This window comes from Pogoniulus pusillus, chromosome 7 (genome assembly GCF_015220805.1).
Source record: "Pogoniulus pusillus isolate bPogPus1 chromosome 7, bPogPus1.pri, whole genome shotgun sequence".
In the NCBI taxonomy this organism is placed as follows: Eukaryota; Metazoa; Chordata; class Aves; order Piciformes; family Lybiidae; genus Pogoniulus; species Pogoniulus pusillus.
The window spans coordinates 5,643,642-5,669,165 of record NC_087270.1 but is presented as its reverse complement, the minus strand read 5'-3'; the positions used below and the strand labels follow the sequence as shown (position 1 = coordinate 5,669,165).

Genomic DNA, 25,524 nt, shown 5'->3' with positions numbered 1-25,524 from the left:
CCACCTCCTCCCCTTCTTTCTCTGACACTGTTTGTTGCAGGACTCTTTCTCATAAGATTCCTCACTGTCCATCAGGGCTTTTCTCTTTCTAAATCACAGTTCTCAGGAGGCACCAGAAAAAAAGTGATAGGTTGAGCTCTGTCTTGCAGTGGGTACAATGGTGCAGTTGCAACTGACTTTTGGCAGCACAGAGCAGCCTTGCATTTGCTTCATAATAGATCCTCTTGGACCTCTTAGCATCACTATAGCTGTCACAAACAGCCTGTACAGATGCTCAGTGGTCACTGTGAAATGTAAGCATGCATTATTCCACTCCACACTTTCCACAAACCCCACCTTCCCTGGTGTTTTAGGGAGACAGAGTCCACTGGTGAAAACACATCTTGTCAAGAAGTAAAATCAGACCAGGAGAGCAGTGAGGCAGAGCAGGGGGTATGATGCTTTTGCATGGGGTGGGGCAGAGTGAGGGCTTGTAAAGGTGCCATAGGAAGTTGGCTTTTGACACTACGTGTTCACCCAAAGGTCATTTCTCGTTTTTCATTTATAAATCAGTCACCAGCTCTGGTGAATAATATCAATCAACACGTTGCCACATGAATTATGAAGCAAGGCAAGATGGTGACAGAACTCACAACCTTAAAAAGGACACAGCCACAGCAGAAAAACAGTGGAAACCAGTACAGATAGAAACAGGTTCTGCAGTGAGGTAGTTTCAGGCAGCAAATACCAAGCTCTTCTAGAAGGGTTGCAGTATTGCTATTGTGCTTTTACAGGTGGTGGAGTCACCATCCCTGGAGGTGTTCAAGAAAAGCCTGGATGAGGCACTTAGTGCCATAGTCTGGTTGACTGGCTAGGGCTGGGTGCTAGGTTGGACTGGATAATCTTGGAGGTCTCTTCCAACCTGCTTGGTTCTATGATTCTACTTTGATCTCTTTGGAGGAATATATGTTGCTTAGATTGAAGGACTGACTCCTTTTGAGGACAGGGTTGTCACTGTGCACAGGCACATTTCCTACTCAAAACACACTTGCATTTGAGGCTTCTTCACGCTGAAGACCATTGTGTCACACCAAACGCTGGGCAGTAGTGTGTGAAGAACCTCCAGAGCACATTGTCTTTGCTCTTGTCTCAAGTGCTTTGTGGTGTGCTGTGGATGGGGGTGTCTGTGACCTGAATGTAGAGGTGGATATCCTCACCTTCATCACTTTTCGTTTCAGAAGTGAAACAAGGGAGGAGAATTCAAATGCCTGAGTTGAAGGTGCTGAGGCACTCCTGGGCACATGGGGATAATAGGTATGATGTAGGACTTATGAAAGATAGAGAGCTGTCTGGAGCCTTGGCTCAGCTAGCCCATGTGCCTTCCCTTACCCGTGCTCACTGAGAAGATAGCAAAGTACAGGACAAGAATTTGTAATCTCTGAAACTCACCAGAAAAGACAGAACATCAGTCTAGAAGGATCTACTGACATGTGTGACTGTCTCTGGAGGCAAGGAGTGCCGTATTGTGCACTTAGAGCATCAGTCCTGGCATGGGATCAGCTATGGTAAAACACCATCAGGGCAGTCACTATCATATCTCTCATCTCTAATCTTTACAATGCAATGTTAATTATTAACTCAAAACAGCAGTGAGACAAATTCTACTGTCACTGGCTTGCTGTAAACCCAGAATAATTCTGCTTGAGCAGGTGACTTTCCTCCTGTGCTCTCAAGATTGCAATGCTAGCAGATAAATAACAAGCACAGCAGAAGGTGTCAGCAACTTTAGGCCAGGTTGAGATCTTCGTACGTGAAGCCTGGTTGGGCCTGTTACCAGCTGCTTGGCACACATGAAGTTATCACATTCCTCTCCATAACACTCCTCCCAAGTGGACTTAGGTAACTGATAACAGCAATGCCATCGTGTGCTACTCAGGAGGAGAATCTTGCTGCTCCAATAATGTTACAAAGGTGACATTTCTGAAGCTGGTTGGCTGATGCTCTGTGGACAGCTCAGGAGCATGCCCTATATATTGCAAGAGATGAAAGGGTCCAGCTTCTTTCTCCGTTGTAAAAATGGGCTCCACCATCTTCCCACTCTGCCTCGTGCTGCTTTTGTGCTGTGTTTCTGGTACTCCAGTCTCTGTAAGTAGAAACCTGATTTCTACAGGCTCCTCTCAGTCCAGAGATTTCTTATGCCTCATACTGGTTGTATTTTATCCTCTTTCAGGATGGGCATGTCTCCAGTGAAGCTGGTAAGTAGCCTGTGTACTCTCTTGGAGTTTTGAAGCATTTTCTTCTGCTTGATGTGGGCCACCCCATCAGAACACATAACATTTTCCCTCTCTTGCAGCAGCAGATGTTGACTCTGGTGAGATAATCAAAGACATTCCAGACATAAACTTAGGTGAGTTCATGTTTAAATTCTCATAGGGTATGAAAAATTATAAGCAAAATGCTGAATTTTCAAATATGATAAAAGATGTGGGTGCTGGTCAGTCATACCTATAATATAATTAAGATGTGGGTGACTGATGGTCAGTCATATCTGTAATATAATTAAGATGTGGGTTACTGATGGTCAGTTCATATCTGTAATATAATTAAGATGTGGGTTACTGATGGTCAGTCATATTGTTATTGACGATCTGGACGAGGGGAATGAGTCCAGCATCAGTAAGTTTGCAGATGATACCAAGCTAGGAGCAGGTGTTGGTCTGTTGGAAGGTAGGAGAGCCCTGCAGAGGGACCTGGACAGGCTGGATGGGTGGGCAGAGGCCAATGGGATGAGACTGAACAAGGCCAAGTGCAGGGTTCTGCACTTTGGCCACAACAACCCCAAGCAGCATTACAGGCTGGGGACTGAGTGGCTGAGAGCAGCCAGGAGGAAAGGGACCTGGGGGTACTGATAGAGAGTAGGCTGAAGATGAGCCAGCAGTGTGCCCAGGTGGCCAAGAGAGCCATTGGCATCCTGGCCTGGATCAGGAACAGTATGACCAGTAGGATGAGGGAGGTTCTTCTGCCCCTGTACTCAGCACTGGTCAGGCCACACCTTGAGTGCTGTGTCCAGTTCTGGGCCCCTCAATTCAAGAGAGATGTTGAGGTGCTGGAAGGTGTCCAGAGAAGGGCAACAAAGCTGGTGGGAGGCCTGGAACACAAACCCTATGAGGAGAGGCTGAGGGAGCTGGGGGTGTTTAGCCTGGAGAAGAGGAGGCTCAGGGGGGACCTCATTGCTGTCTACAACTACCTGAAGGGAGGTTGTAGCCAGGTGGGGGTTGGCTTCTTCTCCCAGACAAACAGCAACAGAACAAGGGGACACAGTCTCAAGTTGTGTTGGGGTACGTCTAGGCTGGATGTTAGGAGGAAGTTGTTGTCACAGAGAGTGATTGGCATTGGAATGGGCTGTCCAGGGAGATGGTGGAGTCACTGTCCCTGGAGGTGTTCAAGGAAAGCCTGGCTGAGGCACTTAGTGCCATGGTCTGGTTGACTGGCTAGGGCTGGGTGCTAGGTTGGCCTGGATGATCTTGGAGGTCTCTTCCAACCTGCTTGATTCTATGATTCTATGATCTATAATATAATTAATCAACCTTTGAATTACCTTCATTTGGCTGTAAGATACAAATCTACCCCAGGCAAGTAAACCTCTGCAAACAGGGGATGCAGGAGTCTTTCAGTTCTGAACCAGCGTTGAGGCAGTAACATGCTGTATCAATTGGAAAGGCACTGGAGACCCAGCAGCATTTCTCCTAATCTCTCTATGTTGTGGGTTCTTTGGTGAAGTTTTACAATGGAGAAAATAGCTTAGATGTTTACTGAGCTTCTGTGTAAGTGGTAAAGAAATAAAATGGAAAAGCCAGAACTGTCTGCCTGTATTTCCTGTAATGCAGTTCTGCACGTTTCCTTTGATAGTGCACTGTGCAAGGTTCTCCCTGCTGCATTAGTCAATATTACCATCTTCCCTCTGTCTGTCTGCCTGAGAGTAAGAAGTTATCAGGTTAGGTATGGATGATGGAGGTCACCAGATTTCTGCCACCAAACAGCCAGACATTGCTGAGTGGTAAATATTGAGTGGAAAATACTGTTACTTGAAGATCTGCTCCCACATTACACTGTAAAGAGGCTGGCCCTTCTTTACCTTCTGAAATGCCCAAGAGCATTACCTTGCATAAGCAGGCTCAGTAGGGTTTGTGAGGAGAAATGCATTTGATATTAACTATTTAATTTACACTTTCCATTAAATTGCTTTTCAGCTGCTGGACTGGATCTCTTTCAAGGTGATATCTTGCTCCCTGTAAGTAATTAAAACATCCTCTATCATTTGTCCTAACTGTATTTGTAGTGCAAGCTTTATCCCCCTAGCAGATACATCACCAGCTGTTAATTCCTGTTCCAGAACAACCAGCGAAATGCCTTAAGAAATGAGACCTACAGATGGAAATTCCCCATTCCCTACATCTTGGGGGATAACCTAGGTAATGCAGATACTTTATTCAGATTTCATCACTGGAGTCACTGTGACAAAAAAAGTTATCTTTCTCAGAACTAGAATCATAGAATCAGTCAGGGTTGGAAGGCACCACAAGGATCACCTAGTTCCAACCCCTCTGCTATGGATAGGGACACCCTACCCTAGATCAGGCTGGCCACAGCCTCATCCAGCCTGGCCTTAAACACCTCTAGGCATGGGGCCTCAACCACCTCCCTGGGCAACCCATTCCAGGTTCTCACCACTCTCATGATGAAGAGCTTCTTCCTCACGTCCACTCTGAACCTACCACCTCCAGCTTTGCTCCACTCCCCCTAATCCTGTCACTGCCTGAGAGCCTAAGAAGTCCCTTCCCAGCTTTTTTATAGACCTCCTTCAGACACTGAAAGGCCACAAGAAGGTCACCTGGGAGCCTCCTCTTCTCCAGACTGAACAGCCCCTACTCTTTCAGTCTATCCCCATAGGACAGGTGCCCCAGCCCTCTGATCATCTAGTTCTCTTACATTAAAATCCACTAGTGACTAGATGGCTCCTTCTGACCAAATTGAGTATTTTTCCTTCTACAGCAATCATAACAAAACACCATCTGATCAAATTAAATAATTTTTGCTCTTTTCAATTATTTCTTGTCCTCCCATGTGTATATCTGCATGCATACCTTATCTGTCCAGGGTGGATGATCTGCAGTGTGTTGAAAGTGCTTTCCTGGTGCTTGTTTTCCAGACCTGAATGCCAAAGGAGTAATTCTCCAGGCGTTTGAAATGTACCGCCTCAAGTCTTGCATTGATTTCAAGCCATATGAAGGGGAGGCAAGCTACATATTCTTCATAAAAGCAAGTGGGTAAGAGCTCTATCTATCTATCTATCTATAAACCATATCTTTAGTTTTGCACTGTAGAATCATGGAATCATAGAATGGTTTAGGTTGGAAGGGGCCTCAAAGATCATCCAGTTCCAAGCCCTTGCCGTAAGCAGGGACACCTCCCATTAGAACAGGTCGCTCATCCAACCTGATCTTGAACACCTCCAAAGAGGAAGCAGCCACAACCTCCCTGGACAACTTGTGCCAGTATCTCACCATCCTCACTGTAAAGAGCCCTTTCCTAACATCTAGTTTAAATCTCCCCTCTTTCAGTTTAAACTCATTCCTCCTCCTCCCGTCACTACAAGACCTTGTAAATAGTATCTTCCTCGCCTTCCTGTAGGCCCCCTTCAGATACTGGAAGGCCACTACAAGGTCTCCTCAAAGCCTTCTCTTCTCCAGGCTGAGTCATCCCACCTATCATAGCCTGTTCTCATAGCCTGTGACAATTCAGTATTCATTACGCTTGACTTCAGCAGTCTAAAAGTTGAGCTTAATTTTGTCCTCAGACAGAGGAAAAAGAGGCCATGGAGAAAGCAATGATTTCCATTTCAACGGTGGGTGAAATGGCTCCTAGGTACATCTCCTTAACTTACCAAGAATTGCTGAATTCAGGTTCTGAAATCTTTGGAAGACAGGTCGGAAAAGGTGTGAAAAAAGCAGTTCATTGTAACATTGCTTTTGTTTTGACATGGCTCTCCTTAAATGAAAGTACCTTTCCAGATATGAAAGGTTTTTGTGTTCAGAGATTCAGGTTTTCAGGTACCAGAAATATCTATTTTATTTTCTGCATCTCAAGAAAAGCCTGGATGAGGCACTTAGTGCCATGGTCTAGATGACTGGATAGGGCTGGGTGCTAGGTTGGACTGGATGATATTGGAGGTCTCTTCCAACCTGGTTGATTCTATGTTTTGAAAGGACACCTAAGAAAGCATAAAACTCTTACTTTATGAGCTGTGTTTATTTCTTGTTCTCCTAGAACTTCATACAGCTCTACAGACACTGATATTTCTGCCCTCAGCTTTTCCTTATGTCATATGTCCTATGACACCTCACTTACTGCAAACACGATTTTTGACAAGTTCATGCCAAAGAAGCTGATGCAGGAAACTGACTGGTAGCAGATATTCAAGATTGTAAGATCAGGATCTTTGTTTTCAGTGTCTAAATCAGTGTATTCAGAACTCCTCCAACAAACCACCAACGTTGCTTTGTGAAGCTACAGTCCAAGCAGATGCTTTTTATCTGTTGCCTCTCAGATCACCCTTGGGCTGCCTTAAAAAATTCCCAGTGACTTGGCCAAAGAGCTACTCTGATGGCAAAAAAGGCTCAGCCTGTCTTGACAAGTTTACTGTTTCTGTGTGTGCAGTGTGTATCTTGGAATGTTTCTTGGTAAAAAGGCAGCTGATACAGGAGTAAATGTCTGTGGATCTCAAAAATCAGGGGTGAGCTTGTATCACAGTATCACCAAGGTTGGAAGAGACCTCACAGATCATCAAGTCCAACCCTTTACCACAGAGCTCAAGGCTAGACCATGGCACCAAGTGCCACGTCCAGTCCTGCCTTGAACAGCTCCAGGGACGGCGACTCCACCACCTCCCCGGGCAGCCCATTCCAGTGTCCAATGACTCTCTCAGTGAAGAACTTTCTCCTCACCTTGAGCCTAAACTTCCCCTGGCACAGCTTGAGGCTGTGTCCTCTCGTTCTGGTGCTGGCCACCTGAGAGAAGAGAGCAACCTCCTCCTGGCCACAACCTCCCCTCAAGTAGTTGTAGACAGCAATAAGGTCACCCCTGAGCCTCCTCTTCTCCAGGCTAACCAATCCCAGCTCCCTCAGCCTCTCCTCGTAGGGCTGTGCTCAAGGCCTCTCCCCAGCCTCGTCGCCCTTCTCTGGACATGCTCAAGCATCTCAATGTCCCTCCTAAACTGGGGGGCTCAGAACTGAACACAGCACTCAAGATGTGGTCTAAGCAGTGCAGAGTACAGGGGCAGAATGACCTCCCTGCTCCTGCTGGCCACACCATTCCTGATGCAGGCCAGGATGCCACTGGCTCTCTTGGCCACCTGGGCACACTGCTGGCTCTTGTTCAGGCAGGTATCAATCAGCACTCCCAGTCTAACACAGAGGGTGAGGAAAATGCTGGGCTCATGCAAGTGCTAGCAAGTAACTTCTTTTTTGGGCTACTCTCAGACTGTAGAGTCTCAGGGCATCTGCTGGTCATCTCAATAATCATTTATGTTACTCCTTTTATGTTTAAACTTTCTTTTAATATTACTTGCTTCTTATGTGAGCAGACTGAGAACTTGAACACAGGGAAGAAAACTCTGCTTAACAGGCAGTAATGTCTCTCTCTTTCTCAGGTGCTGGTCCATGGTGGGGGACCAGCAGACTGGACAGAACCTCTCTATTGGGGAAGGATGTGACTACACAGCAATTGTGGAACATGAAATCCTGCATGCTTTAGGATTTTACCATGAGCAGTCAAGGATGGACCGGGATGACTACGTGACAATCTGGTGGGATGAAATTATTGCAGGTGGGTTTTGACCTTCAAGGCAAATGTTGTAAAGTGCAGGTTTATCATTACCTTATTTTCCCTCTTAGACTTTAAGACCTTCTTAAATATATGGTTTTAGAAATGCCGGACCATGCTGCAGACCAGTGCAAATCAACCAGCAGCTAAAGCAGAGTTTTGATGCAAGTGCTCTGGCCAAAGACCACAGACTGCCTAAGGCTGTGCTTGAAACTCAGAGGACTTTATTTCTCCTTGTCTCCAGGACCGGATTGCTTTCTGATTTTGAACAAATCTCTTCCACTTTCTATCAGTCTGTTTTCTCTCACTGTGCAATGCAAATTGTAAAGTTGATGGGATGGTGCGTCTGTGGTGATTCTTCCTTAATCAAAGGTCCTCTCAAAATCTGAAAGGTTTTGGTACTTGGAGATTCAAGCTTTCCTGAAACTGCAGAGATTACTTTGTATGAAGAAATCTCTAAGTGTTTAGGTCCAATGGGACATAAACAATAGGATAGGGCAGGATAGGGTTCTGTCTTGCTCTCTTCTGCCCAGTGTGTCTCTGCAGATTCTTGCCTTCACAGTATCACAGTATCATCAAGGTTGGAAGAGACCTCACAGATCATCAAGTCCAACCCTTTACCACAGAGCTCAAGGCTAGACCATGGCACCAAGTGCCACATCCAATCCTGCCTTGAACAGCTCCAGGGACGGCGACTTCACCACCTCCCCGGGCAGCCCATTCCAGTGTCCAATGACTCTCTCAGGGAAGAACTTTCTCCTCACCTCCAGCCTAAATTTCCCCTGGTGTAGCTTGAGGCTGTGTCCTCTTGTTCTGGTGCTGGCCACCTGAGAGAAGAGAGCAACCTCCTCCTGGCCACAACCACCCCTCAGGTAGTTGTAGACAGCAATAAGGTCTCCCCTGAGCCTCCTCTTCTCCAGGCTAACCAATCCCAGCTCCCTCAGCCTCTCCTCGTAGGGCTGTGCTCAAGGCCTCTCCCCAGCCTCGTCACCCTTCTCTGGACACGCTCAAGCATCTCAATGTCCCTCCTAAACTGGGGGGCTCAGAACTGAACACAGTACTCAAGGTGTGGTCTAAGCAGTGCAGAGTACAGGGGCAGAATGACTTCCCTGCTCCTGCTGACCACAGTTCAAGTTCAAGTTTATTATCTTGGGATTCAGTGGCTTTATGAGTTTCTGCAAACTTTTCACAATTCCCCTGTTGTGAGGTTTGGGTCTGTACTAATTAACAATTGTTTGGTTTAAAAAGCCTGAGTGAGAGTCTGTAACAAGTTATGCAAGATGTGCTAGCATGTATTCTTGTTTCCAGTGGTGGGGTTTTATGATGCCAGTAATGGTGCTAATGCAGTAAAGTTGATCTGCCATCACTTGTGCTACATGGACAAAATGATCACTTCAGTTCCCAGAGTTATGCAATCTCAATCTTTGCAAATAAGTGAACAATGCAGTAAAAGTAATCATCAGATTCAGGGAATGCTGTGGATAGGTAGAGCTGCTTTTAGAGAGATAAGAACTGCTGGCACAAGTAGTCTCTGCTGAAGTCTAAGAGCAGTATCTGAGTGATTTGACATTGGAATGGGCTGCCCAGGGAGGTGGTGGAGTCACCATCCCTGGAGGTGTTCAAGAAAAGCCTGGATGAGGCACTTGGTGCCATGGTCTAGTTCATTGGCTAGGGCTGGGTGCTAGGTTGGCCTGGATGATCTTGGAGGTCTCTTCCAACCTGGTTGATCCTATGATTCTATGATTCTAAGTCAAATGGCCTTGTGTATTCCTTCTTGGATCTGCCCTGTAATTTGCAGTTTGTTTTGGGATGGCTGAGCAATAGATAGGATGCAGATATTGGCTTTGCAGACTGTTATGTTTGTTGTAAGGAACAGCAGAAAAAACAATTCACCCAATAATAATAACAACACTAACTTGATCTTATCTTGATGGTGATGAAGGTGATGAGGTTAATAGCATCTAGAGTCTGACTTTTGTGATCCTTTTTGCTGTTCACTCTAACCACTCCCAAAGCAAGAATTCTTACAATGTACTTATAATGCACTATTGGGAGGAGGTCCATGATGTTCAGAGGTATGGAAAAGCTCAACAAAACAATATCAGTACTCTATGTGTTCCTTTTTCCTCTGTAAAAAACCCGTATTCCCTCAAGATATTTGTGGTGTATTCAGTAGCCACAAGTCTGGAACACCAAAAAAGGATGCAGATGATGGGCTTTAGCCTGATACTATTCTGAATGGAGCTGCAGTGGATCTGATATAATTACAGTAAACTTCTATATTCTGTAGGTTTTATCCATACTATTAAATTTAATTTTCCTCTTAGGCAAATCAAATCAAAAAATCTTCTGCTAGAGCTATTTGAAAGATGGCTACTATTTTAAAGGGCAATAAGGCTGTTATGACAGTGTTCTCTCTGTGTGTTTGTGAGTGAGCATTTCTACATCAGTGAACTGCAACTCCAAATTTAAGTCAGTATTTTTTTACCACAAAACTTTTTCAGAATCCCCAGTGCAGATAGCTGGCTGGTAAGAGATGAGATCTCCTATTCATGTTGCTGTTGACAGGAAAGCTAAAAAGCCTACTAGACTCCAGAGAGAGTGAAAGCCCAATGAAATCATCTCCTTGCTGTATGGGGAAATTTAGGCTGGAGGTGAGGAGAAAGTTCTTCACTGAGAGAGTCATTGGGCACTGGAATGGGCTGCCCGGGGAGGTGGTGGAGTCGCCGTCCCTGGAGCTGTTCAAGGCAAGGTTGGACGTGGCACTTGGTGCCATGGTCTAGCCTTGAGCTCTGTGGTAAAGGGTTGGACTTGATGATCTATGAGGTCTCTTCCAACCTTGGTGATACTCTGATACTGTGTTTCTTTTAAAAATGACTAGAGGTCAACCTTTGCCTGGTAATGATCTTAAAAGGCAGTATCACTACACTTCCCTGTGCCATACCCAGCTATAAAAATTGATAGCACTCAATTAGCAAGAGTCTCCCTCTTCTTGATAAAAGATGCAATTGAAGTATCTGTAAGAAAACAATCCCAAGTTCTTATACAGTCTCAAGTCGTGGACCTTTGTGCCCAGAATGGACTTGCAGAAGGGACGGGCAGCCTTTACACAAAGGAGTGGTAATTATCCACCACCACAGCCATATGCCTTTTCTTCTTGGGGAGAGAAAACCAACTAATCTGAAAATACTGCTTGTAGTTGGAGATGCTGGCAATCTCTCTTTACTCTCACAGCAGAGTGTGTGAAATTACTCACTCCCTCTGCCACAGCACACAGAAAACAGTTCTCTAATGAACAATTATTTCACAAAGAAACCATGAGACACATTTCCAAAAGGCATTTCATCACAGCAATTGTCAGTCTAAGGAAAAAAAGATCTATTTCTCTCTCTCTTTGTCATATTTTGTTTGTTGTCTGCCTCCCCTTCCCACCTGCCCCTCCCTCCCCCCCCCCCCCCAAGTTTCTAATGTATTCATTCTTTGCTTCAAAGAATAACGGAACCTGGAGTCACTCCAACACTGTCACATCTGTCCCCTTACTGGGTAGAGAGGTCCATGATATCTCATTGTCCATATATGATATAATATACTGGGAAGCGCTTTCACCAATATTCCCAGGCTCTGGAATGAGATACATTATTTCTTAAACCAAATCCTTCAGGATGCTTACTCTCAAGTTGTGCTGAGGGAATTCTAGGCTGGGTATTAGAAGGAAGTTCTTGCCAGAGAGAGTGATTTGCCATTGGAATGGGCTGCCCAGGGAGGTGGTGGACTCACTGTGCCTGGAGGTGTTCAAGAAAAGCCTGGCTGAGGCACTTAGTGCCATGGTCTGGTTGACTGGCTAGGGCTGGGTGCTAGTTTGGCCTGGATGATCTTGGAGTTCTCTTCCAACCTGCTTGATTCTATGATTCTATTTGACCATCTAATCTGGCCTCCTATATATCCCGGTCTTTACAACTCATTGCTATTGGGTTTTGAATGTGCTGCAACCTAAAGACTCTGCTTTGTTAAGCTAAATGGCTTCAGAGAAACACACACAACTTAAAAAATAATCCAACCCCCCCCAACTTGTTCAAGTTGAATATTCTGTTGTAAAGTAATTTCTTTTGAGTGTATCAACTTTGTTTCAGGTATGTTTGTTGTAAGGAACAGCAGAAAAACCAATTCACCCAGTAATAATAACAACACTAACTTGGTCTTATCTCGATGGTGATGAAGGTGATGATGTTAATAGCATCTAGAGTCTGACCTTTGTGATCTGTATCCAAGGGGCCACGCAAAAACAAGTTAATTTCCATTCTCTCTGAAAATGAAGCATTTTTCTCTCCTTTTTCCAGGCAGAGAGCACAATTTTGTGAAGTATGAGGACAGCTTCATCACCGATCTGAACACCCCCTATGACTACGAATCGGTGATGCACTACCGACCGTTCTCATTCAACAAAAACTCAAGCGTCCCCACGATCACAGCGAAGATCCCCGAGTTCAATGACATAATTGGGCAGCGTCTAGACTTCAGTGCCATTGATCTGGAAAGGCTGAATCGCATGTACAACTGCAGTAAGTCATCGTCTCACCGTGACAAACTCTTTCATTGTTTATGCTTGAACCTGGAATGCTGTCGCGGAGGAGTATTCTGCTGCCTACACCGATTGCAGCGGAGGGGAGAAATTAATTGGTGGGAGATAATGTTCTGTAAAAATAGATATTAAGCTCAATATTCTGAACTCTTGCCGCTCCCAACCACTGTAATTTAATATTAAAAGTACCCTACACGGTTGTGAAAGACATTCTAGGATTAATATCCAACTATAACTTATTAACAACTAGCAAACAGTTCAACTATAAACAGAGAGAGGAGTTTCCCCACAGCTTAATGCTGCTTGGGGTCAGTAGACCATTTGCCCAGCAGGTGGGCTGAAAGCTTTTTTCTGCTCTATGGCAGGAGGCAATAGAAATTACAGAGGCATTAAAGCGTTCACTTACAATTCTTATTAATTATCAGTCACCCTCTGGGGCTATGTCACAGCCTATTACTAGTGTCCAAACTTCAGGGGAGTCTTGGCCCCTGGACTTTGAGGCTGGAATCTTCCTGGCTTCAGGAGGAAGGAGAATCCTCCCAGCTTCTGGGGAAAGGATGCAGTCTCTGACCTTGTTCTCCTGGTTTGTTCTGGATGCTCTCTCCAGGGATGCGTAGGCAGGGTCTCAGGTACAGAGGCAGGATGCTGTGCAGGCGGAGCACAGTCTAACGCTGGCTGCTCAGGCTGGTTGTGTGCAGACAAGTGGGCCTGCTCCTGGCAACTCGTGGCAATGGCGCACACCAGGTAGTCATAAGGCAGTGGGCATGCAATAGTATACACAGCTGCACAGGAGTCTGAGCTCCGTAGATAAAGGCAGGCAATACAGGATCTGGTCCTGATAACTCACCACAGTGGCATGCAGGTGTGCACAGCTGGCTGGGAGTCTGAGCTCCGTAATAGTAGCAAAGCAAGCAGGCTTAAGCAGTGCTGGTGAGTCTAAGTCTAATGATGAGCGAGTGAGCCTGAACATGAGCGATCAGGGGAGTGCCGAGCACATTGTTTACCTGTGTGCCTCTGTTTATCAAATGTGGGCCAAGATTAGTGGCCCCTTGGCCACTAGAATGACCAGTCAGGTTGGCAGTCAGCCAACCAATACCATAATAGGCAAAAGCCAGAGGCCTGGACTTCCCAAATATGGTAAACACACAGGCTTTACACTGGGCAGCCACAATCAGGGGTCCTGGGCAGGCCAGACTCCATGGCACCAGACCTATTGTGCCCCTTTTATCCATTTAATGTGTTTACCTCTGATTTGGGCAGAAAAACATGTCCAGGCAGGGCAAGGCATAAATAAACCTATTTTCAGGCCTTCAAGTCCTCCACAACAAATGCTCACCTCCTTTATCTCTCTGAAACCACACAAACTCTTCCTAGGTGTTCTTGAGGAGGTAGAGGAGAGGACCTCTGGCACAGAGGCTTAAAATATTTATTCCCTCCTCTTTTGAGTCTGATAACTGTTAATGCTATTCCTTTTGCAAGAGTTCAGTTAGTCATTGAAAGCCAATTCACATCTTTCCCTCCGTATTGCTCCTAAGGATTCAGACACATGGTTGTGTTCTGCCGGTGAGTGGGCAGCTTTTTTGTAATGTGACTGAATGCAACTCTCATTTGCATCTCTTGCTGGCATTTGGTCTAAACTAAATTACTTTGCACCTGAGATTGGCAAGATCTAGAGTCCAACGATGTCTACTTGGTTGCTGAGCTGGTTGAAGATGTTATCGCCACATATGATTGTTATAAAGAAGTTATTGTCCCCATCAACCTGCAGGCAAACTCAGCTGAACCTGCCTGAGATAAATAGGTGGACTTTGCTTGAAGTGAGCCATGAAGAACAGTAACCAGCTAAGGAATGGTTAAATACAACACCACCACTGTTCACACAGCGACTTGTCTCTCCAAGGCTTACAAGCAGGCACAAAGGCAGCCACCATCAGTCACTGCGTTTCAGTTTAACCTTTGCAAAGTGGTTAAATATTTCTATCTTTGCACAAGGACTCCTTCAGGAATCACTTCTCTTTTTAGTCTTTGGGCTCACATCTTCCAAGGGTTGTCCTCTCTACTTGATGTCTTTGCTAATGCGAAAGAAACTCTGCAAAATCAGAACAGACGTTTTAAGGAGGTAATTGTGTATGTGTGGTTTTTTTTCCAGCTTCAACTCACACTTTTTTGGACCAGTGTTCTTTTGAGCTTGAAAATATCTGCGGCATGATTCAGGGCACCACTGATGACCTGGACTGGGTCCATCAGAGCAGCGCCACAGGGCAGGAGGACCACACAATTTCTGGGCGCTGTAGAGGTAAACCAAAGTAATAGAAGGTCCATTGCATATGTCTGTGAGCTTGACACAAGAGCATCTTTAGTGACCAGTCATTACAGTCAGCCCTTGAGAAAACCCAGCACTGGGAACTCTGAAAACACAGGATTAAATTACCATATTTCAAGTGCTACCCAGCAAACATCTGAGTTGTAAGGTTTCTAGTTAAGCAAAAGTTCCTCTTTCTTCTCACATGTCTTGGCTGTGTGAGTCTATGTGCCCACATTATCCTTTTCAAGTAAGTGGAATGTTTTTCACAGCAGCATGATAAAAGTGGACAAAGAACAATCTTAACTGGAAGCCTTTAAAATGTAACCTGGAAAAGGTTTCGCTGCAGCTTCCAAAGTCTGAGTAAGAGTTATGTTACCACATGATAGGAATGAAACAGCACTCACAGATGCTCATAAATGTTTACAAAGCCAATGATAAGTTAAGCTTGAGGAGTGCTAGTTCTGAAAATAGAAGTAAGTGCTAAGTATTTTATGATAGGAATTTAGAGATAACTTTCCTTTTTACATGGCAATTTTGCCATTTTGCAAAGGAAGAAGAGCTGGAAAAAGGCAGAGTCAGGCCCCAGCTGCAGGATATTACAAGTGAGAATAAAGATGAAATCCCAACAGGCGGTTAAGAAATTTAAGACCCTCTTTTGTCACTATTTAGACAGGGTAACCTACCACAGACATCTGCAAAGAAGTGACTTGTGTGGCAAATCCTGCTTAAGTAGAGAGTGAATAAATTCACTCAGTTGTGTTTTGCTACTCTCAGATAAAGGAAAAAAAAAAAACCCTCACTTTCTGCACACAGAAGCAGATAATGGCAGAGAGGCTGGAACTAGACAATCTTTAAGGTCCCTTCTAGCCCAGACCATTCTATGATTCTATGGTTTACCCCTTCAGTGACCCACTCACTGGAAAGAAGAGATCCTCGACCTCTTAGAATGCTGGCATTTGTCAGTCATAGAATCATAGAATCATCGACTCAACCAGGTTGGAAGAGACCTCCAAGATCATCCAGTCCAACCTATCACCCAGACCTATCCAATCAACCAGACCATGGCACTAAGTGCTTCATCCAGGCTTTTCTTCAACACCTCCAGGGACAGTGACTCCACCACCTCCCTGGGCAGCCCATTCCAATGCCAATCACTCTCTCTGTGAAGAGCTTCCTCCTAACATCCAGCCTAGACTTTCCCCAGCACAACTTGAGACTGTGTCCCCTAACTCAAGAAAATCATCTCACCTTTTAAATTCTTTCTCTCCTTTCCCTCCATCCCCCATACCACTGTTTTGGTTTTGTTTATTTTCCCCTCTGCTATTCATGTTAAGTACCACACTTAGGCCTGCTGGAAAAGTGTAGTTGATGTGATAAATTCATATCCCACAGACTGCAGGATCTCTGGAGAGAGACAATGACTCCACATGTTTTTTTTTCACAGATGCTGGCTATTTCATGTACTTCAGCACCAGCTCTGGCAATGCAGATGAGGCAGCAGTTCTAGAATCTCGAATCCTTTATCCAAAGAGAACTGAGCAGTGCCTCCAGTTCTTCTACAAAACCACAGGGAGCCCTTCTGACAAGCTGATCATATGGCTTAAAGAAGATGATGGCACTGGAAATGTTCGCAAGACCAGGAAAATTCAAACCTTTCAAGGTAATATCTGAAGGTATAGAATATTAGAGGAGGAAAACTTGTCTTACTGAGTCCATGAATGCAGTAGATTGGTTCAGAAATCAGAGGATGTTTCCAAATCCAGCAGAACATCTTTCAACCCATCTGTGGGTTTGGTATTACGTGAGGATGTTTATCAGTGAATCTGTGGGCTATAATACTTCAGTTTAGATGCTCCACAGCAGAAGTCTCAGTGTTTCTAATAGTGCTATGTTACACTCAGTGGTTAAGGAGGACCCTGAATTCTACCAGAGATCAATAGACAAGACCTCCACAGGCTGTCATATGATCTAACAGTGAGCTGTTGGGCTGTAGACACTCGTGCTCCTCTGCAGGCAGTATGAATCCTAGCCTGGTTCGTACATGGTTAGAAATACACACAAAAATCTGTAGTTTTTGGAAATGTGAACCCACTTTGGGTGATTTTTGCCAACTAGGATGAATTCAGCCATGGTAGCACTATGCCTTTGTGTCCAAAGGTCAGTACCAAGAGCTGCCTATATCAAGCTGCAGCAGTTTACAGGGAAGGATAAGTCCCTGGGAAAGTGTCACCAAGAGTTTATCGTAACAGACTGGGTCACTGATTCCCAACCTCTGGTTATGTGTTGGCCCTTAGCCTGTTGCCTTTGATACTAGACACTATCATTCACTAATGTGTGAAGACTTCCTAATACAACATGCCCAAGGCACTTAGGTAAGGCAATGTGAGTATATTATGATCACAATGCAACTTAAGGTTTCCAACCTTCAGGTCTCTGAGGGATGTCCAATTGCCTACCAATGCAGGTGGAATGGATGGCTAACAATAAGCTGCCCTGTAATATCACTAACCAGGCTGCTGGTGATGTTTTCTTTCCTTTTACCACAGCTGATAACGACCATGACTGGAAAATTGCCCATGTAACCCTCAAAGCTCAGAAGAAGTTCCGTTACCTCTTCCAAGGACTAAAGGGCAACCCCAGCTCTTCATCTGGTGGGATTGCTCTTGATGATGTCACACTGACAGAAACTCCCTGCCCCACAGCTGTGTGGGTCATTCGGAACTTCAGCCAAATTCTCAGTGACACATCAAGTGGTACTATTCAAAGCCCTCGCTTTTACAGCCCTGAGGGTTATGGCTTTGGCATAACTTTGGTGCCTCATGCCAGCGTGAGTGGCTACTCTCGCATCGCCTTTCACCTGTGCAGTGGAGAGAATGATGCTGTTCTGGAGTGGCCAGCTTTGAACCACCAAGCTACACTCACGGTGCTGGACCAGGACCCTGATGTCTTGAAAAGAATGTCCTCAAGGAAAAGCTTCACCACAAGTAAAGACCATGTTACTTCAGGTAAGCAGCAGCTGCCTGCAGGAATGGTAGAAATGAAAGCCAAGGACTCTGAGCCAAAGGACTGAGTGTAGGACTCTGAGTTGGGCATTTTGGGCTGCGTTGGCCAATCACAGAGAATCACAGAATTATTTTGGTTGGAGAAGACCTTTAAGATCATTAAAGTCCAACCATTATCTAACTACCAAGTCTGGTGCTAAACCACGTCCCTTAGCACCACATCTGGCCTTATCTGTTGGGACAGGATCAGGGGAAGAAAATCAATCAGCACAGCTACTGCAGAATAGGTTTTTAAGTCGTAGGTACTTTAGGTGATCCCCTGGATGGACAAACTATCCTGGTATGTCAGTGGAGGTCCAGTTTGAAGTGTCATGTTGGAATAGCTGAGAAGCAAGAAGTCCAGCCTTTTGGGTGCTAGATACCAAGTCGCCCCCGTCTCTTTCCACCTCTGAGCCAAAAGGCTGCTGTAGCAGCTTTGATCACTCAGATGTATCTGATGCATCAGTAACAGGCTACTAGCTGTTTAATTTAAGTAAAAACTGCACTTAAAGTTGGAGCTTGATTAGCCTGAAGAGCTGTGTTGCTGTGTTTTAGTGAAAAGACACCTGAAAACAGCCTGCAGCATTTGAAGCATGTCTCCCTTGGCTGGGAGTAGACAGCAGATTATAGACTCTTATCACACGGGGAATAGCTTTTGACTCTAGCTTTGCATAGCATGCAGCACCTTAGAGTTGAAAGAAATAGAACACCACAACAATATGAAGATTGGAACAGAATAAAATAGTGAAGATGAATCTCTATCCCTCTTCCCTTTTTCCAGTGACAGATTAGCATACACTTTCACAGTAGGAAGCCTCAAAGCTTAGAATCACAAAATCACTTTGTTTGGAAAAGATGTTTAAGATCCTTGAGTCCAACCAATACCTAACTCTACTAAGTCTGATGCTAAACCATGTCCCTCTTTTAAACACCTCTAGGGATGATGATTCCAACCACGCTCCCTGGGAAGCCTTTTCCAGTATTTGATAACACTTTCAGTGAAGGATTTTTTTCCTAATAACCAATCTAAACCTCCCCCAGTACAACTTCAAGGCATGTCTTCCTATCCTATCATTCCCTGCTAGGGATAAAAGGCTCTCTACAACTCTTTTCAGGGACCTGTGAGCTGTAAAAAGATCTCTCCTTAGCCTCGTTTTCTCCAGGCTGTATAAGCACAGTTGCCTCAGCCAGTCCATGTAAGACCTGTTCTTCAGACCCTTCACCAACTTGGTTGCCCTTCTCTGGTTTGATGGTTTGGATGTTCCCCACCCCCACACACTTTGGAAATCACCCAGACTAGACTCAGCCAGCTCTGGAAACTGAATGAAGCTTATATTTACAGCTTAGCTCAATATACAAGCAGAGATTTACAGTTATATACAGAAATAGACAAGGGAAAAGGGAATACAGAAACACAACAGCCCTCCCAGAAACCTGAGTCCCCAGGAGGGGTTTCCAAACACCCTTCCACCTTCTCCCCCCTGTCCTCTCAATCTTACCACGGTCCCAAGGAGGAATGGAGGTTTCTCCAGGGGGTTAGGAAGTAAAGTGGATTAATCAGAGAGATGGCAGAGGGGCTAGAGAGAGAAATGCAGCTCGGAGCTCCCCAGCAGAAGTGCCCTATCTATATTTGTATTCTTGTTCTTGTATCTCTCAGTAAGCCTATGAGGGAAGTAGACATCATTCTGTTTTCCTTTCACAGCCTGTAATCTAGTTCTTCTCACCAAACATTCTAGCTAGCTTCAAACTAGCACATCTGGACACTCTCCCTCAATGACTTTCTTCTAGTGAGAGGTCCAAAGATGAACACAGTATGCCAGAGGTAGTCTCATGAGGCACTTAGTACCATGGTCTTGTTGATTGGCTTGGGCTGGGTGCTAGGTTGGGCTGGATGATCTTGGAGGCCTCTTCCAACCTGGTTGATTCTATGAATGTTTCTAGATAAAGAGTTATTCTGGTCCAACGTCCTTGACAGAGAGTGGAGTGGAACAATAGTTACCCTGGTCCCACTGGTCACACTATTTCTGATACAGGCTAGGATCCTGTTTGCCTTCTCAGTCAGCTGAGAACACTGCTGACTCTTATTCAGCTGGCTTAGATATTAATGTGCTCAACAGAAAGACAGCAATACAGAAAAACTGATGAGGGAGTGCTCTTATTCAGGACAGAGCTCTTACAGTGAGAAGGCAGCTTGTATTTGGTTAGTCCTGGATGAAAAAGTAATTGTGGAATTTCAATGCCCTCACATAACTAGGAATCATAGAATCATAGAATCAGCCAGGTTGGAAGAGACCTCCAAGATCAGCCAGTCCAACCTAGCACCCAGCCCTAGCCAGTCAACTAGACCATGGCACTAAATGCCTCATCCAGTCTTCTCTTGAAGACCTCCAGACCATAACTATCTTCTGGCATGCATAATCTGTGAGTCCTTGGTGGTTTGTTTAGGCATTTCAGCTCTGAACTTGATTTTACAACATAAATTCTGTTTAATACTGTAATACAGAAAAAAAAAAGGTCATGGCATATTTCCATATAATCAAGCAGGTTGGAAGAGACCTCCAAGATCATCCAGGCCAACCTTGCACCCAGCCCTATCCAATCAACTAGACCATGGCACTAAGTGCCTCATCCAGTCCTCTCTTGTACACCTCCAGGGATGGTGACTCCACCACCTCCCTGGGCAGCCCATTCCAATGCCAATCACTCTCTCTGTGAAGAACTTCCTCCTAACATCCAGCCTATACCTTCCCCAGCACAACTTGGGTTGCTTATTCCTCCAACAAAACAGAGTTTGCTCATAAAGTAAGGTACAAATGTATAGGAAATTTCATTAGTATCAATGTCCAGCTGCAGAACTTTGTGTTCCTCACCCTCCACTCATACTCTCTTTGCAGATAACAGAACTTCAATGTGGGAGAAGCCATCAGTCACTGGAACATTTGATGCCTCGTGCAATTGCTACAGAAGTGCATCATTGGGCTGGAATAACTTCATATCCCACAGTCAGCTGAGACGGAGGAACTTCCTGAAGAATGATGATCTCATCATTTTTGCAGAATTTCATGGTAAAGACCCCATTCCTGGCTCTGACAAAAACCAATGGGTGATCCTTCCAATCTCTTTTCACACATTCAAGCAGCAGTCAGCTTCTCCCGTAATAAGAATTGCAGGCATTGCACCCCAGAGTAACAGGTCGAGCACCAACATGGTTAGATCATTGCTCTCCCCTTTACTGCAGTGATACAGTGACTTATACAGTAACTTGGCAGAGGTGTGCATAGCTGCCTTAGTTAAGATTGGTACATGTGGAAGGCACAAACAGGCTTAAGGTTATGTGTGAGGCACAGATAGGTTAAGCTTATACAAACAAGGTGTAGGGTCAGCCTCCTGTGGCCAGCAGACCCTGCCTCCTGCAGCTGCATCTGGGGGGTTTGCTTCAACGTCTTAGTTCCTGTTTCTGGGATGGACTCAAGGATACTCTGCAGCATGGGTTGGTCATGGTTGTCAGTTCATGTCCTCTGTTAGCAAGAAATCCATCCACAGAGAATCATTTTTTTTAAAGGGTTTCTGTGTCTTACTTCCAGGTGGGTGATGTTGACAGAAGTGTTTGTGAGCTCAGAAGTTGTTTAGCCTGGAGAAGAGGAGGCTCAGGGGGGACCTCATTGCTGTCTACAACTGCCTGAAGGGAGGTTGTAGCCAGATGGGGGGTGGCCTCTTCTGTCAGGAAACCAGCAACAGAACAAGGGGACACAGTCTCAAGTTGTGCCGGGGTAGGTCTAGGCTGGATGTTAGGAAGAAGTTCTTCACAGACAGAGTGATTGGCATTGGAATGGGCTGCCCAGGGAGGTGGTGGAGTCACCATCCCTGGAGGTATTGAAGAAAAGCCTGGATGAGGCACTTGGTGCCATGGTCTAGTTGACTGGATGGGGATGCTTGCTAGGTTGGACTGGATGATCTTGGAAGTCTCTTCCAACCTGGTTGATTCTGTGATTCTATGACAATGATTTGTGGCAGGTTAAGACTTTAAGCATGATTAAGCACCATAACGAGGAGTCGTGTCCATTCTTTAGCGCTGAACACAACTTGTGGTGTTTGATTTCAGACAGGACAGCCACATTTGGCATAATTTTTCAAAGTACTACTGGTTTACCTAACTAGTTACTCTAATTTCAGTATTATTTTCTATCTTGTGCTTTAAATATGCAGAGCTTTCTGTGGTACAGCAAGAGCTCTGAAAAGGGCTTCATACAAGGAGTATATTCTGGTCCACAAAGCACCCTGTGTGGCCCTGGTATGAAAACTGCTGCATACAACACCTCTTACTGCCATCTGATGTCTTTCTCCTCTCTCATTTTTTAAAAGATCTGACTTACCTCAATAAAACTGAAGTGCCTGTTAAAGCTAAACAATCTGTGTTCATGGAAGGCCTTGTTCTTGAAAGGCAGAAGAGAGCAGCCCAGGATATAGAGCCTCCTCAAGACCAGCTGCCCTATCTGCAAGACCCATGTGACCCAAACCCATGCCAGAATGATGGAGTCTGTGTCAATGTGAGAGGGAGAGCAAGCTGCAGGTACCACAAACTTCTTCCCTGCTTGCCTTGAACTTCTTCTGAACCTCTTCTGCCAGGCAACCAGCAATAGAACAAGAGGACACAGTCTCAAGCTGTGCCAGGGGAAGTCTAGGCTGGATGTTAGGAGGAAGTTGTTGGCAGAGAGAGTGATTGGCATTGGAATGGGCTGCCCAGGGAGGTGGTGGAGTCACCATCCCTGGAGGTGTTCAAGCAAAGCCTGGCTGAGGCACTTAGTGCCATGGTCTAGTTGACTGGCTAGGGCTGGGTGCTAGGTTGGGCTGGATGATCTTGGAGGTCTCTTCCAACCTGTTTGATTCTATGAAATGGAATGAATAATAAATATCCAAAATACAGACCTCAGAGGCCTGAATCACTAAGTTTTTCAAGGAGAAGTAGAAAGAAAGCCCTGAAGTGGCCGTTTTCTACTAAGCAGCCATAAAGGGGAGGCAAAGAAACCACATTCTGTGTTGCTTCTGGGGAATGTATATAGTCTCCAAACAAGGTGTGGTTGTCGTGATGTGAACCCCTCCAATGGAATCTGCCACTCAGGATAGTGAGTGTGAGAACCTTGAGAGGGGACCTATAAGACAGGACAAAACTGCTTCATGTAAATCTGTGATTTATTTTCCCAGGTGCCCATCAGGACAAGCCTTCTTCTTTACAGGTGACAAGTGTCAGTCAATGCAGATCCATGGGAGCATCCTGGGAATCACAGTTGGTGGAATTGCTGGAACCATTGTCTTAACCATCACCCTCATTTCCATGATGTCCAGAAGATAAAGAACTGAAAGGGAAAATATCTCAGCCTGGTATTTTTCTATAGTTCATAAGACATCAGTTTCCAACGAAACATGATTAATAATATGACTTACAGAAGACCTATCAGTGTGTGGATGCAGTGTCAACATCTTGGCAGCAATCTGCTTATTCTGTAGAACATGGCAGTTCAAGAACCTGCAGAACTGCTGTCTAATGAAAGTCCATACCCTGCCTTTCTTTTGTGTTGGTTGAATGCTTTGTTTCTTCATAGAACACCAAACAGTAGTGCGGAGAGTCCACCAGTTTACTCTCAACCACTGCCCAAACTTAGATTAAGTAGCTGGTAGGACCTATCAAAACACTGGCAAAAGTCACACAGAAGCACATCTTTTAGATATTCACCTATTCTAGATTCTAGAAAACATCTTACAGAACTCATTCAAGAAATCTAAAGAGTACAAGCCCAGAGTTGTGTAAATCAGTACTCATTTCTCACAGAGCTGGGTTGGTTTAGAGAAGCCAATTAGCTGTTACACAGAATTCATGGCAAACTACTGATACAGTTTTTTTTGGCCAGTAATCTGAAAGGGAAATAATGTCACATTGAAGCTAGCTGTCTTCTTAGAAGGCCTCATCACATAAGGTTTGCAGTTGTTCAAGTGTAAATCCATTCTTCTTTGTTAAACATCTATGCAACTCCCATGATTTCAGCAGGGTCTTAATGAAATTGGAGCAAATTGGCAGTTATAAGACTGGATCTGCAGCAGCTACCATTAAATTCATACCTTTTTGAAATCACAACTCAAGGAGGGGGTGGAAGTCCGTGAAGATGAAGATTGAGTCTGTGATACTAGAGCTTACTGTGTATGGCAGGAAGCAACCAATTTAACATGTACTAAAACTGCTACTTTCAAGGCCTCTAACACTTTCCACACTTGAAACTTTGCTAGGCAGGTTTCATTCAAAAGTAGTTTCTGCTTGTCTCATATCAGAACAGGATTTCAGGATGCAAGTGGTAAATAATCACAGAAGGAGAAGCTACCATCTCAGGCAGCCCTGAGAACTGAGGATGGAGAGAAGGCAGAGTTGCTGAATGCCTTCTTTGCTTCAGTCTTTACACCTAAGGCTGAACTCCCCTAACTACTCCAGACCCTGAGTGAAGGAGAGAAAACCTAGAGGGGAGAATGCTCCCCACTGGTCAGTGCAGACTTGGTTAGGGATCAGTTACGCAAGTTGAACATTCACAAATCCATGGGCCCTGATGGGATGCACCTAAGGGTGCTGAGAGAGCTGCCTGATGTTGTCACTCTGCCACTCTCCATCATCTTTGCCAAATGGTGGCAGACAGGAGAGGTGTCTGAGGACTGGAGCAGAGCCAATGGCACTGCAGGCTTCAAAAAGGGCAAGAAAGAGGTTCCAGGGAACTATAGACCAGGCAGCCTCACCTCTGTCCCTGGAAAAATGATGGAGCAGCTCCTGTTGGAGGGCATCTCAAGGCACTTGGAAGAGAAGAAGGTTATCAGGAGTAGTCAGCATGGATTTACCAAGGGGCAGTCATGCTTGCCTAACCTGATAGCATTCTATGATGCCATAACTGAAGGGGTAGATTCAAGGAGTTCAGTGGATGTAGTCGACCTTGACCTGAGCAAGGCCTTTGACACCATCTCCCATGACATTCTAATGAGCAAGCTGAGAAAGTGTGGGATGGAAGAGCAGACAGTGAGGTGGGTCAGGAACTGGTTACAAGACAGAGTTCAAAGAGTGGTAATCAATGGTGCTAGGTCCAGCTGGAGAGCTGTAACTAGTGGAATCCTCCAGGGATCAGTGCTGGATCCAGTGCTGTTCAACATTTTCATCAATGACATTGAAGAGGGGACAGACAGACCGAGTCTGCTCAGCAAGTTTGATGATGACACCAAACTGGGAGGCTTGGCTGATTCAGCTGAAGGCTGTGCTGCCATATAGAGAGACCTGGACAGACTGAGAGCTGGGCACAGAGCAACCAAATGAGGTTCAACAAGGACAAGTCCTCCACCTGGAAGGAATAAAACACCTGTGAGTGCTAGTGGATAACATGCATGGGTCAGCAATGTGCCCTTGGCCAAGAAGGCCAATGGGATCCTGGAGTGTATTAAGAAGATTGTGTCCAGCTGCAAGAGGGAAGGGTTGTTTTGTGTGTGATCAGAAGTTACAAGCAGCCAATAATCACTAAGTTACTAAAGATAAGATCCGGGGGGAGCAGGGCTTGCAGGTATGCTCAGCAGCAGCAGGGAAAGATGGTATTCCAAAAACAGAGGAGGAGTTTGGTTCTCCTTGGTTCAGAATCCTGGGATGTACTGGACACCCATGACAGAATTCTGACCACATCTAAACCGAGAGCGTGAGTAGGCAAGTGGGAGCGGCTCCAGTC

At 45.2% G+C, this 25,524-nt stretch overlaps 1 protein-coding gene across 2 annotated transcripts; it reads left to right on the top strand.

The window, feature by feature from the left end:
• Positions 1–1,569: 1,569 nt before the first annotated feature.
• MEP1A (meprin A subunit alpha) lies at positions 1,570–23,725 on the top strand. Of its 2 annotated transcripts, XM_064146762.1 has the most exons (13): positions 1,570–2,128; positions 2,312–2,386; positions 4,230–4,270; positions 4,373–4,451; positions 5,189–5,306; positions 7,688–7,863; positions 12,198–12,419; positions 14,589–14,735; positions 16,189–16,404; positions 17,291–17,749; positions 20,680–20,850; positions 22,148–22,355; positions 22,988–23,725. In XM_064146762.1, exons 1-13 carry the CDS (start codon positions 2,056–2,058, stop codon positions 23,133–23,135), a joined length of 2,133 nt encoding a protein of 710 aa, XP_064002832.1. In that variant the 5' UTR covers positions 1,570–2,055; the 3' UTR covers positions 23,136–23,725. The 2 variants fall into 2 exon arrangements, with proteins under 2 accessions (XP_064002832.1, XP_064002831.1); XM_064146761.1 differs by lacking the exons at positions 1,570–2,128; positions 2,312–2,386; positions 4,230–4,270; positions 4,373–4,451 and having other exon boundaries at positions 5,235–5,302.
• Positions 23,726–25,524: the final 1,799 nt, after the last annotated feature.

Bases quoted from the DNA above. Each gene is read 5' to 3' on its own strand.
- MEP1A (XM_064146762.1), top strand. From the start codon at position 2,056: ATGGGCTCCACCATCTTCCCACTCTGCCTCGTGCTGCTTTTGTGCTGT. The intron at 4,452-5,188 runs GTAATGCAGATA...CTTGTTTTCCAG, and splicing joins CATCTTGGGGGATAACCTAG to ACCTGAATGCCAAAGGAGTA. The intron at 17,750-20,679 runs GTAAGCAGCAGC...CTCTCTTTGCAG, and splicing joins TAAAGACCATGTTACTTCAG to ATAACAGAACTTCAATGTGG.